The sequence below is a fragment of the Microtus oregoni genome, unplaced genomic scaffold (genome assembly GCF_018167655.1).
Source record: "Microtus oregoni isolate MIOR12 unplaced genomic scaffold, Mior012 000009F_ref0000495, whole genome shotgun sequence".
In the NCBI taxonomy this organism is placed as follows: domain Eukaryota; kingdom Metazoa; phylum Chordata; class Mammalia; order Rodentia; family Cricetidae; genus Microtus; species Microtus oregoni.
The window spans coordinates 37,585,034-37,606,678 of NW_024543068.1; the positions used below are offsets into that span (position 1 = coordinate 37,585,034).

Here is a 21,645-nt window from a genome sequence, read left to right on the forward strand (position 1 = left end):
GATTAAAGTGAACAAAGAAAAATGAGATTAAATGAAGATACTGAAAATTACCCGTGTTTCTGTGATTAGGACAAACAAGCATCCCTAAATATTGTTAGTTGGATTACAAACTGGTACTGTTTATTTATAGCAAAGATTGGCAATATCTAGTAAAATATAAATTCCCCATTGAATCCAGCAATTTTACTTAGGATATGAGATACAACTGTCATCTGTAGACGGAAGTATCCATCCTACCCAGTCCTGCAGCCACTCAGTCCCAAAGAAACACACAGAGGCTTATATTAATTATAAGCTGTTTGGGTCGGGCTTATTACTAACTAGCTCTTACAACTTAAATTAACCCAAGATTCTTGTCTATGTTTAGCCATGTGGCTTGGTACCTTTTCTCAGTAAGGCATTTTCATCTTGCTTCCTCTGTTTCTGGATGATGACTGTATCTCTGCCTTTCCTCTTCCCAGAATTCTCTTGTCTGGTTGCCCAGCCTATACTTCCTGCTTGGATACTGGCTAATCAACGTTTTATTAACCAATATGAGTGACAAATCTTTTCAGTGTACAAGAGCATTACTCCACAGCAGTCCTCTTCACAGACTAAAAGGTTTATGTGCAAGAGTGTTCATGGCAGACTTGTTTGATTAAGAAAGAGGAGAGGCGGTGGAAGGAAATGAAAAATTCAAATATTGGCCATATGGTGTGGTATATGCCACACTGTCAGGCCACTTTATTTCAAAAACAATGAACACTATGTAGAAGGAGCTGCAGGCAGGCCTGCTTTCCGTCCTGCCCAGCTAGCTTAGCCCCGGAAATAACAACACACAAATTGTATTCTTTTAAACACTGCCTGACCCATTATATCTAGCCTCTTCTTGGCTCTCACATCTTGACTAACCCATTTCTAATAATCTGTGTAGCACCACAAGTTTTGGTGGCTTACCGGGAAAGATTCAGCATGTCTGACCTGGCGGTTGGCTCCATGGTGTCTGTCCCATGGCCTTCTTCCTCCCAGCCCTCCTCCATCAATATTATGTGGTCATGAAAAAGTTCAAGGTGGATCTCCAGAGAGTGATGGAGGTCACTGTACTGGTCACATTTTCATTACTGTGATAGTGAAACACCTAACACAGGGTACTGAAAAAAGTTTTAATCAGGTCCCAATTTTGGAGGTTCAAAGTCCAAAACCAGTCAGTTGCACTTGATTGGCCTCTGGTGAGGGCAGATGGCAACAGCTCATGACTGTGAGAAACAGATGAAAGGGCTCATGGCTCAAACTGGAGGCAGCTAAGCAAAGCCCTGGGCAGACTTCCAGAACAACCCTCACTAGAAATCTAAGGGCTTCCATGAGAACTATCTCCCAAGGGTGCATCCCCAGCGGGCTAAGGACAACCTCTCACTGAGAACTCACTCCCAGTGGTGCCCCCGCATCCCAACAGTACCACTCTGCGGACCAAGCCCTCAACCACAATAGACCTGGAAGACACCCACACCACAGCAATTACCAAGGCATATTGCACTTGCAAAAGAAAAGGATGCTGAGAGTAAAATACAGTCTTCCTTTAGTGTAAAACCCAGACCTTCTGTGTCCCCTCCTCCTTAACTGAAGACATATATGACAGAATCCTAGAAAATCTTCTAATCCTTGGATCGAGGTAGAAAAGCTACAGAGAATCGGGGTGTTAAGGAGGCAGTGACCAGCAAGCAACTTCCCTCTTCAGTGGCTTAAACACAGGCCATGACCTCAACTGAATGTTCCCTTGGACAACGCATAGCAAAACAGAAAACAAAAGCTTTCAAGAAAGGGAAAAATGAACGGTCTAAGCCCTGGGTTCCCCTCTGTAGAAGGCCAAAACTCTCAACAGAAACTCTGGGCCTGAGCAAGGTTACAGTGTGTGACTCTTGTGTAGTGGGTAACTGTTGTTTTATATACATAAATATTTACAAACTATAATTTAACACCACAGAGTATAAGGTTCAAATAAAAGACTTTCAATCTCAGGAGGCAGAAGCAGGTGGATCTCTGAGAGTTCAAGGCCATCCTGCTCTACAAAGTGTTCCAGGCTAGGACTATATAATAAGATCCTATCTCAAAACAAACAAAACTGCTAGGGTTAGGGTTCATAGATAATTTCAAGGGCTCGAGGTACTTGAGTAAAATGGCCCACTAACACACTTACATTACTTACTGAAATCTGACTTCCATGTGCAATCACGTGGGCTCCTATAGACGCCGGCTGCAGAGCCCTTCAGTAACAAACAAAGTAGAATATCTCTCAACATCCCTGCAGAGAAGGTTAAGCCTCTGACTAATGATTCTTCCTCACAGTTGAACACGATTTACAACCTTTAGTAAAAAAGGTTACCAAGCCAGAACGAAGGCAATCCTCTCTTCAGAGGACTACAGCTACCTTCCAGCAAGGTCACCCACCTGAGCCTATTTTAGCAACAAAAAGACAGAAAAGAAGACTCAAAAGGTACAGCTTGCTTTTAATCAAATGTGTCTTGAAAGAGAACATAAGCTTCAATTTTTGGGGAAAAGAATTTATACACTTACAAATTTTAGCTTTCCGTGGCAGAACATACACATATTTTTCTGAAAGCTAAGCTATTTGAGCCTGTTTCAAAACGTTCATGGTATTGACCTTTCATGTTTGGAGAAAAATATAAGGTCAAAAACTCCCAACATAGGACAAATATGTAGTTAGAATTCTGACATTTTATTCATTTTTGTTTTGAACATGCAAAAATTAATGAATTTCAGGTTCTACATTAAATACAAATAACACATGAAAGACACTCAAATGACGATTTTTTTAATCGCTGGATACTCATTAGTCACAGGTTCCACCCTGTTCCAATAAATTGGTCAGAGTAATAAAATACATGGTCTAAAAAGTACGTAGAAGGGGACTGGAGGAGATGAACTGGTGTTTAAGAGCATTTGCTGCTCTTCCAGAGAACCCAAGCTTGGTTCCCAGCTCTCTCGTCTGGTGGCTCACAAATGCCTACAACTCCAGCTCCAAGAGACCCAATGTTCTAATGACTAGCGCCCATATACCTGTGAGATCCTACTCACACAGACACACAAGCACACACACAAATGAGTGTTATTAAAAATAAATCTTGGGGCTGGAGAGATGGCTCAGAGGTTAGGAGCACTGCCTGCTCTTCCAAAGGTCCTGAGTTCAATTCCCAGCAACCACATGGTGGCTCACAACCATCTGTAATGAGGTCTGATGCCCTCTTCTGGCCTGCAGGCACACACAGACAGAATATTGTATACATAATAAATAAATAAATAAATCTTAAAAATTAAGTGGGAAGCTATGGAGGGCAAGATGCTGGCCCACAGTAACAATGGGGACTTCCCACAGGTCACCCACATTGCACCAGCCATGGTCTCTGCAGCTCCACGAAGACAAGAGACATGCCTCCTCTCTGCCTCTGAACTTTCCAGTGCTTTTTCATATTTTACATCTCTGAATTTTCACTAGCTTACATTCCAATTTGGCAAGACTGTAACAATCCTAGCTAATGTACTCGTTCACCCCTTATTCAATCCCTTTCCTTAGGAGACACGCGTTTTGGGTCCACTTCATCTTAGATAATGGTTGGGGTCTTTTGTCTTAAGTGTGAGATGGCAGGGCAAGGTGAGCTCGATGTGAACAAGGAGCTGTGGTAGGAAAGTCCAGAAACTGCCAGCAGGAACTGATGATAAACACGCAGCAGCAGCAACTGGCCCATCTCATCGCAGGGTTCCCAATGATCTCTAATAACTAACAGACTAATGGGAAACTGCCTGCAACAAGCTATCTCATGGTGCTCATATCGCTGACCAGCATGTGCTTGCCACAATCTTAATATGATACAGAAATTCAAATTTTCATAGTAAGCATGAGAAACAAGTCTTTATTTTTTTTTCTGGTTAGAATTTCAAAATACAGAGTATACTTGCTAAGGTATAACACAGCTGTGTGCATATTTTAGTTAAGTATAACTTAGGCCCTGATACCTGCACATGTCCCGCAGAGGTGCTAGTCTGGCTAGCCAAGTGCAAGCCCCTCCACACCGCTGTGGAGCTACCGATGACAACGGGCTCAAATCTGCCCAGAAGTGGACAGGGTAGAAACAACTAAGCATAAGTGAATAACACACAGTTCCACAAATGACACTCAAACACTTCTTTTTATTACATACTAAATTTAAAAATACAAATCTCATTAAAAATGTTTATCAAACATCATATATATATATATATAAGTACTGTCAAATGCTCCTGGATTGCAACAGTAAGTCCAGCTGCTAAGGTTGATGAGAAACAGAACAGAGCAGCACAACACTGCTGATACTAATTTCAAAAGTCGAACGGGTTACATTTGGCAACTGTGAAGTGGTGACCTACACAGGATACCTGCAGAGGTAAACTCATAAGGAACTAACGGAATCATGCAGAGACTCCTTGGCTGAGTGTGAGCAAGTGAATCTTCCTCGTCCTCCTAAATACCACGGTAACAGAAATTAAAGTGCATGAGACCACCAGAACACTTGGTTTGGTGGCACCCTAAACACATACTATAGCCAACTGTGCTGCCAAGTTGCAGGCTTCAGTGTTCTACCTGGTTCCAGAGGCTTTGGAAGTTAATTATGAATGTGGCTAAGGGAAGGGAGGCCAACATTTTCTAAATTGCACCAAATGGCCTTAAAATGTAAAAACATATAATATTTTAAAAATGCTAATGGGGAGGGCTAGATTCAAAGGAAGTGTTCACATCTATCCTAGCAATAAAATTAGAATAAGGATCTAGCTTTGCCTCTGGAAAATGCTTACTAAAATCTTCAGAAGGTCAGACATGTGCAGAGAGCACCGCAATACTGCCAGCCGCTGCTCCCGCAGACACTTCATTACCAACACCAGGGGGCACCTGCCCTCCAAAAGCTCACAATAAACACAGCAGCAGCGTGGTAACACGTGACACAATGCTACCAATACACCTCTAATATGATCAGGAAAAGAGGCCACCATCATGAGGCAGAAGAGAAGGAGATCCAGTCTGTAAAAGTGCTCCATTTACTTCTCAGACCCAACAGTTCAACATGGAGTAAAACACTGGACGGCTGGGCCGCCGGTTCTATGTAAGCTGATGATGCCATATATACATACTCACAGACATATGTATAAATTTCAATTGATTTAAACTAATGCGCTAATACAAATCATGTATAGGAAATATTTTCTCGGTCTTATTTACAAACACAATGAGTGACGAAGGCAAGGCGTGGAGACTTTAAAACTGCAGCTTAACTGTAGTTTGTAGTGCACTAAAAGATGAGACACTCACATAATTAAAACACAAAATGAAACAAAACTGAGGGAAAAAATACATACCAAATATACCTGCTGGCCACAGGACTTAAGAGGCAAATAAATGTGATGGTCATGATTAAATTTTTTCTCTATTTTTCTTAATGACTTACCAATATGGGTCTACTTAGAGTTCTACCTAAAAGACACATTCTCTCATGACTAGATGAAGAGATTCAGCTGCTGAATACATTTTCTTGGCTCCCATGGCACATTACACTTGGTAACACTAATAAGGTAGATTTGGATACACTTAAATTGTGATTACGAATGTTTAATTGAGTATTTTCCTTTCTGTAGCTGTGAAATGTAAAGCTTAGATTTGCTTCCATCAGGCCTCTTAAACCAAACTTCATCATGGTTAATTGTTGTAATTACAGCACTAAAAAAGAAAAAAAAAGTGAATGAATTACAATGTGGTTCATTTCATTTCACTTATTTTATTATTATGGGGGTTTATTTCTCTTTTTTTTTTTTTTTTTTTAGACATGCCATAGAAAGCCCAGGCTGGCCTTGAGCTTGCATTCTTCTGCCTCCTCTGGGCTTTACTAATCTCATTAGATTACTAGATTAACAAGGTTCCATACTTTACAAGCTCAGGAGGTTCAGGTATAAAACTGATGTTTACACAGACACTGCACTGTCAGCAGGGCATGGAGCAGAAAATATCACGATAACCATCAACAACTTACCTTCTAAATGAAATGGACAAACTCTTCCTATTAGACCTAAGCCATGCAGTATGTAACATTTTGATCAACAACAGATTGTATAGACAACAGTGGCTCTAGGAGCTAAAACTGAGGCTAAAGGCTCATAGTTAGGCTGCAATGTCAAACATCACAGCACAATGCGTTCTTCGTGTGTGTGCTGACACTGTTGCACAGAAACCTACTGTGCTGTCAATCACACGAAAGCAGAGCCTGACACTTTGCTACCTGCCTAGGTACTGACGACATCAACATTTTCCCCAGCTGAAGACCGACACCTGGACCTTGTGCAGGGTTGCCAGGCTCCCAACCACCGAGCTACATCCCCAGCCCTATATTGTATTAGACTCTTTTGTTATAATTTTAGCATATATGTTTTTCCAATTATTTTTTTAAAATAAAATAAAAAGTATTGCTGTAAAACATCTTACAACTCTTGGTAGCACCAAGTGGCTGCATTATGTGACCAGCCTATACTACGTAGGTGTGTGTAAGTGAGCTCTATGGTGCTGAAAAGCCCTGTGGCACATATCCCCTCATTGAGTGAGTTACTGGCTGTTCTAAAACACATCATTCCTTCCCCATCCACACTTCATCTTATTCAGTAGCATTAGAGCCTCTTCTACATCAACAGGGAGTCTTTCAAATACTAATCTGTCAATTCCCAGTGTTAGATCACCTGTTGGACTGATTTTCTCAACACTGCTCATCTTCACATAGAAAAGATATTCAAAATCTACCTCAAAAGATTTATCACTTTCACTGCTATCTCTTTTTAATCACTTTAATGCTAAGTAGTAGCAAAATGTCTCAAAACCAATAAAACAAGAGAATCCTGGGGCATCAAATGAAATTGGTATTATGATAAACGAACTTCTATGAAAAAAGCTGTTATGCATATTCTTGAAATCCAAACATTTACATATGAAATCATAATCCAATTATGATTATTTCAAAATAAGAAATCACACTAAACTCAAATGTTCTTATGTAGAAAAGACTGTTTCTTACTTAGAAAGATGATACTTTGGGAATTTAACCCTAAAGGATGAAAGCAATAACTCATCAATATTTTCAAAAAGACCACAGCAAGATAACTTATAAGCTGCATGAATAATTAATATAAACATTAAATCTAAATTAACTCTTAAAGACTAATTTCTAGTTTTCAAGTTATATTTTAGTTACAAAAGTACTCTTTTTTAATGCTTTTCTTTTTTGCTTTATGTGACTATTTTAGCTATACAAACTGTGTGCAGTGCTCGCAGAGGCCAGAAGAGGGAGCTAGAGTGAACTGACAGCTGCAGTGCTGGGAACCAAGGGTCCTCTAGGAGAGCTGCTCTCTCTCAGCTGAACCATCTCTCCAGCCGCACTAGGCAATTCTTAAAGTTTTCATTAATTTTCCATTTCTTTCCTGCCTTGATACTTTTTTGTCTGAAATGGAGTCTCTCCTGTATCCCCAGCTTGCCCTCCAACTCTAAAGTAGCTAAGTGTTGGGAACACAAAGGTCCTTGTGCTCACAGATAACATCTAAGGGAACCAGGAATGTTAAACACACGGTTTTCCACCCAGAAGGCTGGAAATGGAGGTGGCTAATAGACTAGGTGATCCTTGGGTTATGTGCACAGCCAGCTCTCCCAGGCTCCCACACACAGGACCCAGGATGGGGAATAGTCTAGATGACCTCTATGCTATCTGTATGACCAAGACCACACCAGATCCTCCCGAGGCCCTTAAGATAACATATGTAGCCTATCTTTAGAACCCACCTCCACAGAAGTCACATGTACTTTGAGAAGAGTTTCCATGTAATTATGACTCTTAGTGCACACACGTTTTTCCAAATGTACTGTATTTAAATATCCCAAAACTAAACTGGCAGGGTCATACTCCAAAGTTGAGCCCAGCACTGGCTACTGCATTATGATGAACTGGGTTTACTTCTTGCCTCACATGAACCGTTACTCTGCTGGCCCTGCCACTGCAGAGACCCCAGCTAAGACTGCCCTTGAACTCCTCATCTTCCTGTCTCCACCTCCCTAGTGCTGAGATTACAGGCTCTCCGCCTGCCCAGGTCATATAGTGCTGGGGACTGGAGCCAGAACTATCTGTACACTAACAAGCACTCTAAAAACTTAGCTGCATTGCCAGCTGATATGGTTTTTTAATCCAGAAAACTGAAATGGGACCAAAAGAGTTAAGAATTAATAGGCCCACCAAAATTTCTTAATAGTCTGGTTTGAAAGTCATTATATTAGGATTGTAACAACTAATATACTGTAAGAATTAACAAACAGGATCACTTCATGGATGAGTAACCCCCAACACATGCACTTTTTAATGTTCTGCTCAACTCTCACGTAAAGTCTCGTGTATGAACACTACCAACTGCACACACGACTGGATCCCGAGGAACAAATGAGACATGGCAAATATCCTACAGAAGCTGCAAATGTTCATGGACAACAGGTGTAAACAGCAATTCTCAGAACACTAAAGCGACAGGAAGCTTCTTACCTTGTAGGACACTCGTCTTTCTTATCAATACATATTGTTTGTCCACGTATATACCATTCGCCATCATAATACAGTCTTCCCTCTTCAGATCGAGCACTGTGCAGGTGTTTCTCCAGTTTCACGGGGGCTAAAGGGATCATTAAATAACTGTGATGTTAATAAGATACTGCCAAAACTTTACAAGACAACAGGAATCCATGTACATGTGTGTGTGTAAAAACCATCTGAAATATTCTTACATAGGAAATTCTCTGACTTTAGAGTTCACTGTCTAAGACGAACAAAGATCAGTGAGGAAGAATCAGGAGAGTGAGCAGGCACGTGAAAGGCTAACTACCAGCACCACTTTTAAGTGCTCCTGAAAAACATGAATTGCCTTATTTCCAATTTTGAAAATTGCTTTTCAAATCTCCTTCCCTACAAGGCATATCATACTTGGAAAAAGCAAAATCTAATGTATAATGAGAGGTCCCCAGAACTTTTAATTATCGTAAGCAGAACTTCCATGTCCAACCCTGAGAAATGGTCTGGCTTTACTAGATAAACGACTGCAGGGAAAACACGCTCTCAGGGGAACGTAGTCGAAACCACACCACGCAGTAGCTGCACCTTCACATTCAGCAGCCACCTCTGAGACAGTCTTCACCGCAGCTCACCCGGGCTCCGTATGGTTATCACCATCTGGTGCTAACTCACTCACTTACTAAAAGGAGCCTCCAAATCTTTCCTTCCCCATGTCTCTCCAAGAACCTAAAACAGTCTCTGGTATGTAGAAGGTAGTGATAAGCATATATGCATTTGTTTTTAGTGATTCGTTCGTTCATTACACATCTGAGCCCATCCTATACACAGCACACTGTGCTGGGTGCTAAAGAAAAAACAAGCAAAAAGATATGTTGCCAGCCTTTGTAAAGCATACACTCCAGTCAAGAGGCAGATAAACAAGGCAATTAATTTAAAAGTACCAATGGGGCCAGTGTGATGGCTCAGCAGGTAAACATACATGCTATGCAAGCCTGATAATCTGAGTTTGGTGTTTGATTCCTAAAACCCCCAGTGGAAGGAAGGAACCAACTCCTAAAGTTGTCCTCTGATCTCCACATGTGTGCATGGAATGCATGTAGTCACACATGTGTGCATGGAATGCATGTAGTCACACACGCCCCAGATGCACAACAATAAATTTTCTTTAAAAAGAATTGTGGAATTTATTATTCTTAAAGGTACAAACAGAGGTAAATGTTATGAATAAAAGTAGTAGAACATTAAGCTAAAGACAAGTTAGAAGAGCCATTCGATGGGGTGGCGGGACTCTAATCCATGAGGGGCTGGGAGACAGCTCACTTGCTACACAAGTGTGTGAAAACAAGAATCCACAGAAAAGCCAGGCAGGCACAGCATCCACCTATAATCCCAGCACAAGGGAGCAGAAACGGGGACTCCCCCGAGTATTCAGGGCAGCTAGACTTGCTAGCTCTATTCAACAAGAAATCTTATATCAATAAAAATAAATGGAGAGCCATGGAGGATATAGCCTCCGCATATACACATACATGTCCACACAAGTGAACATGCATATCACACACACGCACACACACACACACACACACACACACACACACACACACACACCAAGAAAAATCAAAGACCCAAAAATGATTCTAGAGATTCAGACATCAGTCCCTGCCAGACAAGGGTAGTACATAGGAACAATACTGCTGAAATTTATTGATATGAAATAAAGTTTAAAGGAACCATTAAAAGAAAAAAATGAAACTTTCTTAAAGATAAATACCTCTTAAAGAAACTTTTGAAATGAAGCAAGAAATTCTTTCCTCACTATTTAAAACATGTTTTTTAAAAGCTAACTTTTAAAGAATTACAAAAATGTACAAAAAAAGCAAAAACAGACACCAATATTCATCACAATTTTGGCAGCTGCCTCAGAGTTGAAAACATATATATATATATATATATATATATATATATATATATATATATATATATAATGCTAACACTAGCACTCAGGAGAGAGAGGCAAATAGATCCTAAATTCCAGGCCAGTCAAGGCTACTTAGCAAAGTCCTGTCTTAAAACACAACAGGTCAATCTCACTGGTAGATAATCTCTCAGTGTTCCACTGTCAGAACTCTAATCTCTGCTCACGGGCAAAAGAACTCCTAAGAAATTTAATACACAACCCCCAGAGAGTCTGGACTCCCTGAAAACAATTCACGTAGTGATATATTATTTGTATTTTGATAAATAAATCTTTCCTGAAGACCAGAGGCAAAGCTAAAGCCACTAGAGATCAGGCAATGGTGGCATACACCTTTAAATCCCAGGATTTGAGAGTCAGATGGATCTCTGTGAGTTCAAGGCCACCCTGGGCTACAAAAGATCGATGCAGAAACAAATCCAGGTGGTGGTGGCTAGGGCTGATCTCAGTACTAAGAAGTCACACGCCTTTAATCCCAGAACTAGAAGGAATATAAAATGCGAGGAGAGAGAGGCTTAGTGGCTTAGTGTCACCCCGCCTTGGTAAAATTAAGACTTCTCTAGTAGCTTGGCTGCTTTGCTTTTCTGGGTTTTGGGTTGAACCAAATTTCTGTCTCTGGGTTTTTATTATTTGTGCTACAAATTCATGAGTTCTCAACACTTTACAAATAATGGGCCAATTAAAAACAAAACAAACAAAAAACACTGGGAAAATACATCTTGAATTACAGAACTAATATCAGTAGTTAAGAATGATTCAGCTTAACAAGAAAGAAGAAATCGAAGAGATACATATGAAGCTTTTACATGAAACAGGAGACTCCTGAGTTCCTTGTAATATCAGTTAGAGTTTGCTGACTAATGAAACCAGTGATATGTAGTTCTTCAACGACACAGGGCATTTAACCACTCTGATTCAACAGCTCTCCACAGACAGGATCTCACAACTCATGACTTACGTTCTGTTTTAACTCGGTGTGGACCCAATGTAGCCATTGCCTTAGAAAAAAGAGGGAGAGAGGGGAGAAATCTGAGTTCAGACTGAAAATGCATTTTGTTATCTGTAACATATACAATTTTCTTCATTGGTTCAATAATGGAATAAAATATAAACATTAGCTGCTCTCATTTTATTCTGGTGCTGGGGAAAGAACCCAATGCATCCGGCACACTAACTAGGCAGGCACACTAACTAGGCAGGCACACTAACTAGGCAGGCACACTAACTAGGCAGGCACACTAACCAGGCACGCTAGGCAGGCACACTATCTAGGCAGGCACATTAACTAACTAGGCAGGCACGCTAGAACTGAGGGTATGCCCAGCCTCCAGACCATGTCTTAAGTCATAGAAAACACCTTCTCACATAGGCGTTATTAACAGCTGAAATCTTTTCTCTGGATAACTTATAAAAATGAAAATTTTTAATAAGGAAAACAAATCTCAAGCCAGGCCTGTTGGCACAAGCTTGTAATTCAGATCCCAAGAAGACCAAGGCAGGAGGTTCACAAGTTCAAAGTCTTTGGGTACTTTCTATAGAGCAGAAACAGAAAAGCTCTGAGTCCAAATACTCTAGAGCAAACTAAACATATTCAATTCCATATTCTTTTATAAACTATTAATGGCTTTATTACAGGAAAAAATACAAATTACAAACATGTAGAATTCTTAAAATATTCTACAGTCCACTGCAAAGCAAAGTATATTTACAACAATTATATTTTTATATACTGATGAACAAACTCCTTAAGGGTGACCCTAAGAATATACTTCTGCTGTATCATTTGTTAATCATACCTTTCTAATTGTTGTCCAGTCTTCAAGGATATCAAGATCCTGAAGCATATAAACTATATATGGACGTTGAGAGGTCAAGGTCAACTCAGCATTGAGCAAATTATACACTTTGGAGCCCAATGTGGTGCATGCATCTGTGATTCCAGCAATGAACTGACTCAAGGGGATTATGGGTTCAAGGCCAGCCTGGGCTACACACAAGACCTTGTCTCAAAAACAACAAAAAGCGCCTGTAAAAACTAATCACACTGTATGTACTATAAACGGCTGTCTCCCCTCAGTCCTGTGGGCGGGACACTATCAGTTTCCAAGCTGAGGTGAGGACTGGCATTCCTCCTCTCCCCTCCCCTCTATCTCTGGCTTCAGTCATTTTGTGAGTCACTGTGTACTTGTTAGGAAACAGTCCAGTAAGACCAGAGTGTGAAGAAGTAAGGAAGGCAGGCAGTGTGGAAACCAGACAGCGTGGGAAAGGATATCTGAAACAACAACGGGCTTCTTTTTGTCGGGGCTGAAAGGGTCCTTCCTCTTCTTCCGTGACTGAAGCTCATCATTCCACAGCTCTGCAAGCAAATCACAACAACAGCTGACTTCCAGGGCCACAGGAAGAAAGCGCAGTACAGAATTTCACGTTTACTGCTTACTTACATACAAAGCTCCAAGGACACTATACAGAGAGGGAGTTTGTTTTCAGTTATTATTTATTTATTTACTCATTATGTGTGTGTTGTGTGTACACACACTTGTACACCACAGCACACATGTGGAGGTCAGAGGGAACTTGTGAGAGTGGGTTCTCTCTTTCTACCACATGGGTGCCGGGGACCAAACTCAGTTTGCCAGCCTTGGGGGCAAGCTCCTTCACCCACTGAGCCATCTCGCCAGCCCTGAGGTGGCCATTCTTTTTCAGACAAGGACATCCATTTAGAAAAAACTAAGCAACTGTCCACAGACACCCAACTCACAAACAAGAAAACTCCCTCACTGATCTCATCAAATTGCCCCAACTATAGCAGAGAAGCCAAATGCAAACCATAAAGACAATACATACTCAAGAACTGTGGGCCAACCTAGTAAAACGTCTATTAGTGTGCAAGAGAAAACTTCTCTACTGCCGTCCTGAAGTGGACACATTTCATACTGACCTGATCTAATCATCAGGGTAGTGTTTTCTTTCTCCAAGGCAAAAACCTGTCACCCTGTAACACCTATCCACTCACCTGGAAGAACACGGAGCTGTCTTCCAGTCTGGTCCGTGTCAGCTCCTGTCATACTTCTGTCCCTTTTCCTATGCTGTACTTTGTACATCTTCCTAGACAACCTCAACCTGATCATTCTTTAGAAGGCTCCTCCCCTGCTCCCTCTGGCTGGGACACTGTATTCACACGGACAGCATTAACACAAGACTGAGGCTGTATGGGACACCATCACACCGCCCGCGGCCCTGACCTGAGGTAATGTCGATGCTGTGCCTGTCCTCCTCAAGCCTTCTTATCTTCTCCTCAAGCTCACTCTGGACTGTATCATATAACAAAAGCTTTTCACTCTGGAAAGAAACGTGATACTCAAGTGAAGAGAAAGAACATACCAGTTCATCTTAACAATACCAAATTACATGGTAGTTGTGCTTGCTTTTTTGTTTTCTCTCATTTTTACCCTTGCAGTTCTGAGTACTGAAGCGAGGGGGTGTGTGCTCAGTGCTCTGCCACTGAGCTACATCCTCAGTCCCACAACTGAAAACTTTTAAAGAAGAAATGTGCAATATGTAAAATAAAGCAGGGAACAATTATAAAAAGATTTAACTAAGTACAGTAACATCCTGTTTAAGAATGTCTTAATTGGAGCCAGAGAGATGGCTCAAAACACTTGCTGCTCTTGCAGAGGACCTGGGTTAGTTCCCAGCACCTATGTGCTGGCTCACAACCATCTGTAACTCTAGTTCCAGGGGATTGGATGCCCTCTTCTGACTTCCATGGGCATGCACACACACATATGCACGAGTTAAAAAAATACTTTTCAAAATTAAATAAAATAGATACTGAATTTTTATTATCTACATCATATAAAACATAGCAATATACTACAAAGAATATTTAGATAAACATTACAGTCATTTAAAGTAATTCAATAAAATAATACATTTCAGCTAGAATATATATAAGCAATAGACTGACTAAGAGAAAACTGACATGTTAATTGAATTATAAAATTATAGATTAATTACACCATACTTACTAAAACAACAGGGTGGGGATAGAAATACAGCCTAGTGGGAGAACACTTATCTAGCATATTAAAAGCTCTATGTTCAAACCTTAGCACCACACACAAAAAATAAAAACATGAATAAAATAGACAAGGAAAACAAGACAAATAAATAAACCAGCAGACAGACAAATAACAGAAAGCACTGGGACTAGAGAGATGGCTCCATGATTAAGGCACTGGCTGCTCTTCCAGAGAACCCGTGCTCCACCCCCAGCACCCACAGCAGCTCACACGCACTTGTCTGGAACTCCACTTTGGGGATCCAGGACCTTTTTCTTGCCTCCTCAGGCACCAGGCATGCAGGTAGCACGCATACAGGCAAAATATTCATATGCACAAAAATAAATGTATAATTTAAGAAATAGTAAAATAAATAAAAGAAAAACACTGTTTTACCAGATCAGGTTCTAAAAACACTGCTTTAGAACCCAGGCTACAAGGTCCAGTTCATTGATTTTGATTGCACGCCACTGTAGCTCTTTTTATAAAAGCCACAAAATGGATATAAATATACTACAAAGGCCTTTTCATAAACAGCTTATAAGGCAAGGCATGGTAAAGAAGGTCTATAATTGCAGTTTCATGGATGACAGAGGCAGTAGGATCCCAAGCTCAAGGGCTATCTGAAATCCAGACTGAACTCAAGATCAGCATGGGCAACTTAGTAAGATTCTATCACAAACTAAAAGTAAAAGACGGCTGTAGGACAGTAGTAGGCACTTGCCCAGCATGTACAAGGCCCTAGGTTCAATCCCAAGTACAAAGGTGAAGAGGGGACAAACCTCTAACAGAATCGAAACCCACCCCCACAAGATTAGCTCAAAATACTGTCTTATGAAATCTACTATAATAGATAGGACTTCTGGTGGGGAAGGTGGGGAAGCCACACTACTGTAGGTAGCATGCCCATGTCAATCATGAACTGTTCTAATATAGATTTGAAATTTAATCTGCACATACCTGAAGATTATTCTGTATGATAGGGAAAAGACAGGAGTTAAAGAGACAGCAGCTTATCTACGGCCACACTAGCTGAACTTGCCATGCTAATAGGAATTCAGAGGCTGAGGTGTGCTTAGTATCCAGATGGGAGAGTGAAAGCTAAAGCGGAATAAATGTCATGAAAAACCACAGCAGCAGATGCTGGAAAGAGGGCAAGAGAGGGTGGTGGAATGGATAAAGAAAGACCACATGGAACAAATATATGAAAACTTAACGAAACCTCTTGTTTTGTACATTAAAATATTTAATAAAACACTAAATATCAGGGCTGGAGATATGGCATAGTCAGTAAAGTGCTTGTCACATAAGGACAAGGACCCCAGAAGGATCCCCAGCCTCCACTTAAAAAAGCCAGGTTTAGTAGTTCACTCCTTGTGGTAATGTGAATGGAGTTGCCCCCTATAAGCTCATTGGCATTATTAGAAAGTGGAGCTTTGTCCGAGTAGGTATGGCCTTGTTGGAAGAAGTGTGTCACTGTGGAGGTGGGCTTTGTGGCTCAAACCACACCTGGTGACTCAGTTCACTTCCTACTGCCTGTGTAAGGTGTACAGTCTTCACTACCTCGCCAGCACCATGGGGCATGCTGCCGTGTCCCACCATGACGATAATAAACTAACTCTCTATTAAATGTTTTCCTTTATAAGAGTTGCCACGGTCATAGTGTCTCCTCACAGCAATAGAAACCCCAACTAAGTCACTCCTATAATCCCCATGCAAGGGATGCAGAGACGGGGATTCCTGGCTTGCTGGCCAGACAGTCTACCCAACTTAGCAAATTCCAGGCTCAGTAAGAGACCCTGTATCCAAAACTAAAGTGGAAGCTAACTGAGGAGACATCAGATGTCAACCTCTGGCCTCCACATGCCATGTATGTGCACAAACATGTACATACACATACATACACAAAATAACTATCTCATTACATGCTGCTCTCAATACTTCATTTTGCTTATTTCTCTGACTTATAAAAAGTCTTCTGAAATATTCCAACTATATCTGCATTGCATTACAGAAATGAAGAAGGAAAATGAATGAGGAAAATAATCCTCAAGAGCGAGGCCTCATGGAAGCTGTCAGCAGATCCAGTTTCCCCAAGCAGAGATGACTTACATCGAGTACTGAAGAGATAAGGCTTTGCATGCATGAATATGAAGTTAAACTGGTATACCCTCCTTCCTTTATGCTGGTATACTTGCTCTAGGCGACGCAGAAATTCTGAGTCCACTAACCATTCTTCATGATTTGTTTTAAAAATCCCACCAAAATAGAAACTAAAATGTTTGAAGCGTTCAAGTCCTTTTTAAAAATATTAGCTATATATCCTACAGTGGGCAGGGAGGGGTGGGGTTAGGAACGTAGCCTAATTGGTAAAGTGCTAGACTAGTCTTGACAAGGCCCTGGGCTGTAATTTTAGCACCTCACAAACGAGGCGAGGTAGGACACACCTCTAATCCCACTGAAGGGAGTTCAAGACCAGCCTGATCTACAGTGAGTTCCAGGCTAGCCAAGGCTACATATTGCATCCAGTCTTAAAAAAATAAAAGACAAAAGCCTAACACTAGAAACATGAGAACCTGTTTTGGAAAAGAAAGAAATTACAGAATGAAATGCCTTATATCTAAACACATTTCAGTACCTTCCTGAATTAGCACTTATTCCAATGCTGTCGCAATTATACATCTGGCAAAAGCAACTTAGGAAACGAAACTGTTTATTCTAACTTACAGTCTAAGGGGCTACGGTCCACTGGCCTGGGGCGCTGGGCATAAGGCATCCACTCAACAAGTAGAGAAATACTGTTAGTGTCTAGTTATCTTCCGCCTTATTGACTACAGGACTCTAGGCTGTGGAATGGGTGTTGCCCATAATCAGGGTGGGTCATTTTCTTTAATTGATTTTATTGAGCTATACATTTCTCTCTGTTTCCCCCACTCTGCTTCCTCTCCCCTCCCCTTCAACCCTCTCCCATGGTCCCCATGGTCCCAATTTACTCAGGAGATCTTGTCTTTTTCTACTTTCCATGTAGATTAGATCCATGTATGTCTCTCTTAGGATCCTCACTGCTGTCTAGGTTCTCTGGGATTATGATTTGTAGGCTGGGTTTTTTTTTTTTTGCTTTATGTTTAAAAACCACTTATGAGTGAGTACATATGTTAATTGTCTTTCTCGGTCTGGGTTACCTCACTCAATGTGATGTTTTCTAGATCCATCCATTTGCCCACAAACTTCAAGATGTCATTATTTTTCTGCTGTGTAGTACTCCAATGTGTAAATGCATCACATTTTCCTTATCCATTCTTCGGTCAAGGGGCATTTAGGTTGTTTCTAGGTTCTAACTATGACAAACAATGCTGCTATGAACATAGTTGAGCACATGTCCTTGTGGCACGATTGAGCATCCTTTGGATACATACCCAAAAGTGGTATTGCTGGGTCTTGAAGAAGGTTGTTTCCTAATTTTCTGAGAAATCGCCACACTGAAATCCAAAGAGGCTCCCACTAGTAATGCACTCCCACTAGTAATGCAGGAGTGTTCCCTTTTCCCCACAACCTCTCCAGCATAAGCTCTCATCAGTGTTTTTGATCTTGGCCATTCTTACAGGTGTAAGATGGAATCTCAGAGTTGTTTTGATTTGCATTTCTCTGATGATACTGGTTATGCATCAGTTACTGGTATCACCTCCAGAACCTCCCCCAAATGAACTAGAGTTCAGTTTATAAAGTTAAATCCAAAAGAAATAAAAATACAAATTTTTCTCAGAAAAGAACATGAAAGTGTCCTGATTAAAAGGCTCCCCCGAAAGTGGGTAAAGCAATGGACTCCTGCAATCTCTGCACTTGGAAGTCTGTCAGAAAGAATACAAGTTCAAAGCCAGCCTTGGCTACATTGGAAGACCCTATCTCAAAAGAGTAAAAGTTCCAAGTATCCAGCACAATGAAGGAAAAGGAGACCCATGCTTCACTGCTCCCCACACCAAGGATGAAGAGAAAAGTCCTGGATGCATTCAGGAAGAACACAGGGCAGCAGCAATCAAAAGGACTTCTCAAAAGCAGCAAGGAGCCAGGCCTGGTACACATTCAGAAGACTAAGGATGCTGAGGGTTAAGGACCAAAAGTGCAAGGTCAGTCTTGAATCCATAGCAAGATCCCATCTCGAAAAAAGCATCGGGAGTAGTGGCACACGCCTTTCATCCCAGCACTAGGGAGGGAGATCTCTGTGAGTTCCAGGACAGCCAGGGCTACACAGAGAGACCCTGTCTCAAAACAAACAAAAAGAAGGAAAATGAGCCCTGCACCTTGCCTGGGCAGCACAGTAGAGCTGACCCTGTAGACAGCAGCAGAGTTAGTACCTCCTCCCTCGTCTGTGGTATGGTGATGGGGGTGAGGGAAAGAGGCCCTCCCTCCTTGCCCCTACTGCCTCCAGCTGATGAGGGAGCCAACCCTCCCCTTTACCAGCTCCAACACTCGGGAAAGCAGGCCCTGCACCTCTTCTGGGCAGCACAGTGGAGCTGACCCTATTGGGGTGGAGGGAGTGACAGGTGAGCCAGCCCAGGAAACATGAGTGGGGAGATCTAGCCCTACCCCTCATCTGTCATTTGGTGGCAAGCAGGGGAGAGATGCCCCACCCACCTAATGCCTGAGGCAGGTGGGAGAGCTGGCCCTAAGATCCTAAGAGCAGCAGTGCCCCTCACCAGCTGCAGCACTTGGAACAATGGCCCCTACCCCTCACCTGGGAGGTAAGGACCTGGTAGACCTGGCCCTGAAAGTATGGGTGTGGGAGAGCAGATGCTGAGGATGTGAAAGCAGGAGAACTAGCCTCACCCCTTGCTCCCTGCTGCAAGGGGTGAATTAGCAAGGGCAATGCTGGAGAGCGCACCCTGGTGGTGAGGACAAGAAACAGCTGGCAGGCTGACCAATGCTTTAACTACCCAGGCTCAGATCCAGGGTTATAAGCTGGCCCACCCCAATGTCCACCCCAGATCTGCTGGAACACATGACAGCCCTGCAGACCCAAAGCTGCAGGATCTCCACAGATCAGCAGGGCAACAGCAGGGTACCCAAGAGGAGTCCCAGTAAGGGTTCAGCATCAATACTGTAATAGAAATCAGGGTCTCAAACCAGACCAATGACTCTCTGCAATGAGCTCTTGCACATAAAGATATATGGATAAAAGGGTTTACTGCATGACTCACATGTCTCAGTGCAGCTTCCATGATGAGATTTTCTTTTTTCTTTTTTCTCTTAAATTTTATTTTATTGAGGGGAGGTTTGCAAGGGGGTTTACAAAGGGACAGGAAATGAATAGAATCAAGATGCATGATACAAGATGCATGACACAAAGGATAAATAAAAAGAGCTTAAAATATAGTAATACAAGGTAAGTGAAGGGTCAGAGACAGAGCTCAGGGTGGAGCACCGGAGCAGCCTGTGCAAAGCCTTGCATTCAGTCTCGGTACAGAAGAGAAGAAACAAAGCTATCAAACAGTAAATGAAGGATTGTTAGTCCCACCATGATAACAAAAGTGATGTCGAAGATTAAGTAGACCATAACTTTTTTCATGTTTAATGTAAATTTTAATTGCTAAGCTTTTAAATATAGTTATTATCAACTTCTGCACATACAGACATGGTATACATGTGGTATACAAAGGCATTATCTGCCTCACAGAAAGAATCAACAGCAGACCATAGCTCTGGCCCATGAACAATACTTACAACCGGAAAAAACAAAAACTAAGACACAAAGACATAAGAACAATACAGTGAAGAGGCTCACAGAATGCTTGGCTTCTGCTAACAAAAAAACTAACCAAGTGTAAACGATAGAAATATGGCCTAACTCCAGGGCAGCATCTAAGAGTCACAGATAACAGTCAGTGAGATGCGGCTTAGAAAGAGGACAGCACACTTGTTTCACTGTCAGCCTCTGCCTTCGGGAGGATGTGTGCAGACAACAAAGAGCATCCAGAACCACAGCATGTGCGTGAAACCCTGCTTGAAAATACACTAGAGTACTACAGAGCTGCTCAGAATCACACCAGCTCTGTTGTACAATTTACACAAACATGCTCACTTATTAACAGTGATTATCTCTGCATGGTAAATTATGATTTCGGTTCCTTCTTTACACTTATTTTTCAAATTTTATCAGTAGACATTTTAAGCTTATAAAACAAAAGCAAATTTTCTTTTTTTTTAAGGATTTATTTATTTATTATATATACAGCATTCTGTCTGCATGTATGCTTGCACACCAGAAGAGGGCACCAGATCTCATTACAGATGGCTGTGAGCCACCGTGTGGTTGCTAGGAATTGAACTCAGGACCTTTGGAAGAGCAGGCAATGCTCTTAACCACTGAGCCATCTCTCCAGCCCCTAAAACTAGTCTTTTTGTTGTTGTTGTTGTTGTTTTTGGTTTTTCGAGACAGGGTTTCTCTGTGGTTTTGGAGCCTATCCTGGAACTAGCTCTTGTAGACCAGGCTGGTCTCGAACTCACAGAGATCCGCCTGGCTCTGCCTCCCAAGTGCTGGGATTAAAGGCGTGTGCCACCACTGCCCGGCCCCCACTCTCTAATCTTAATAGTCACTGAAAGACCTGCAGTAAGGTTCTCCCAAATAAATCATCTCCAGCCTTTTTCAAATAGAACACTAATACTCTACGCATGCAATTTCCTTCTAGTTTGATACATCCTACCTGCTGCCTCTATCCCTCAGCAAGGCAGCAGTACACTTTCTGCGTCTGTACCCATATGCACATGTCTAGTCTCAAAGCCAGGCTTCGCCTCACTGCTGCTACTAGAGCAGACAGACAAATGGAGCAATGTCTTCTGTCTTTCCTCTTCTCTTGACTCTCACTTCTATATAAGTTAAATATAAGAACTACCAAATAAGCAGGCAAAAAGCCCTGACTACTGAAGTTCAGAATTAATGGTAAAGCACATGAACAGAGAAAGAAAAAGGACTTCGGTGCTGGTCTTGCTGATCATTCACTGTGCG

At 41.7% G+C, this 21,645-nt stretch overlaps 1 protein-coding gene across 1 annotated transcript in view; it reads right to left on the reverse strand.

The window, feature by feature from the left end:
* Positions 1 to 3,193: 3,193 nt before the first annotated feature.
* The window catches only part of Brms1l (BRMS1 like transcriptional repressor), a 37,744-nt gene continuing 19,292 nt past the window's right edge, over positions 3,194 to 21,645 (reverse strand). Inside the window, exons 5-10 of the mRNA XM_041658624.1 lie at positions 13,827 to 13,923; positions 12,857 to 12,940; positions 12,381 to 12,445; positions 11,543 to 11,582; positions 8,586 to 8,712; positions 3,194 to 5,740 (exon numbers count right to left, since the gene is read on the reverse strand). Of these exons, the coding sequence (XP_041514558.1) occupies positions 5,623 to 5,740; positions 8,586 to 8,712; positions 11,543 to 11,582; positions 12,381 to 12,445; positions 12,857 to 12,940; positions 13,827 to 13,923 (531 nt within the window). The 3' untranslated portion in view covers positions 3,194 to 5,622. The remainder of the gene's footprint in view (positions 5,741 to 8,585; positions 8,713 to 11,542; positions 11,583 to 12,380; positions 12,446 to 12,856; positions 12,941 to 13,826; positions 13,924 to 21,645) is intronic.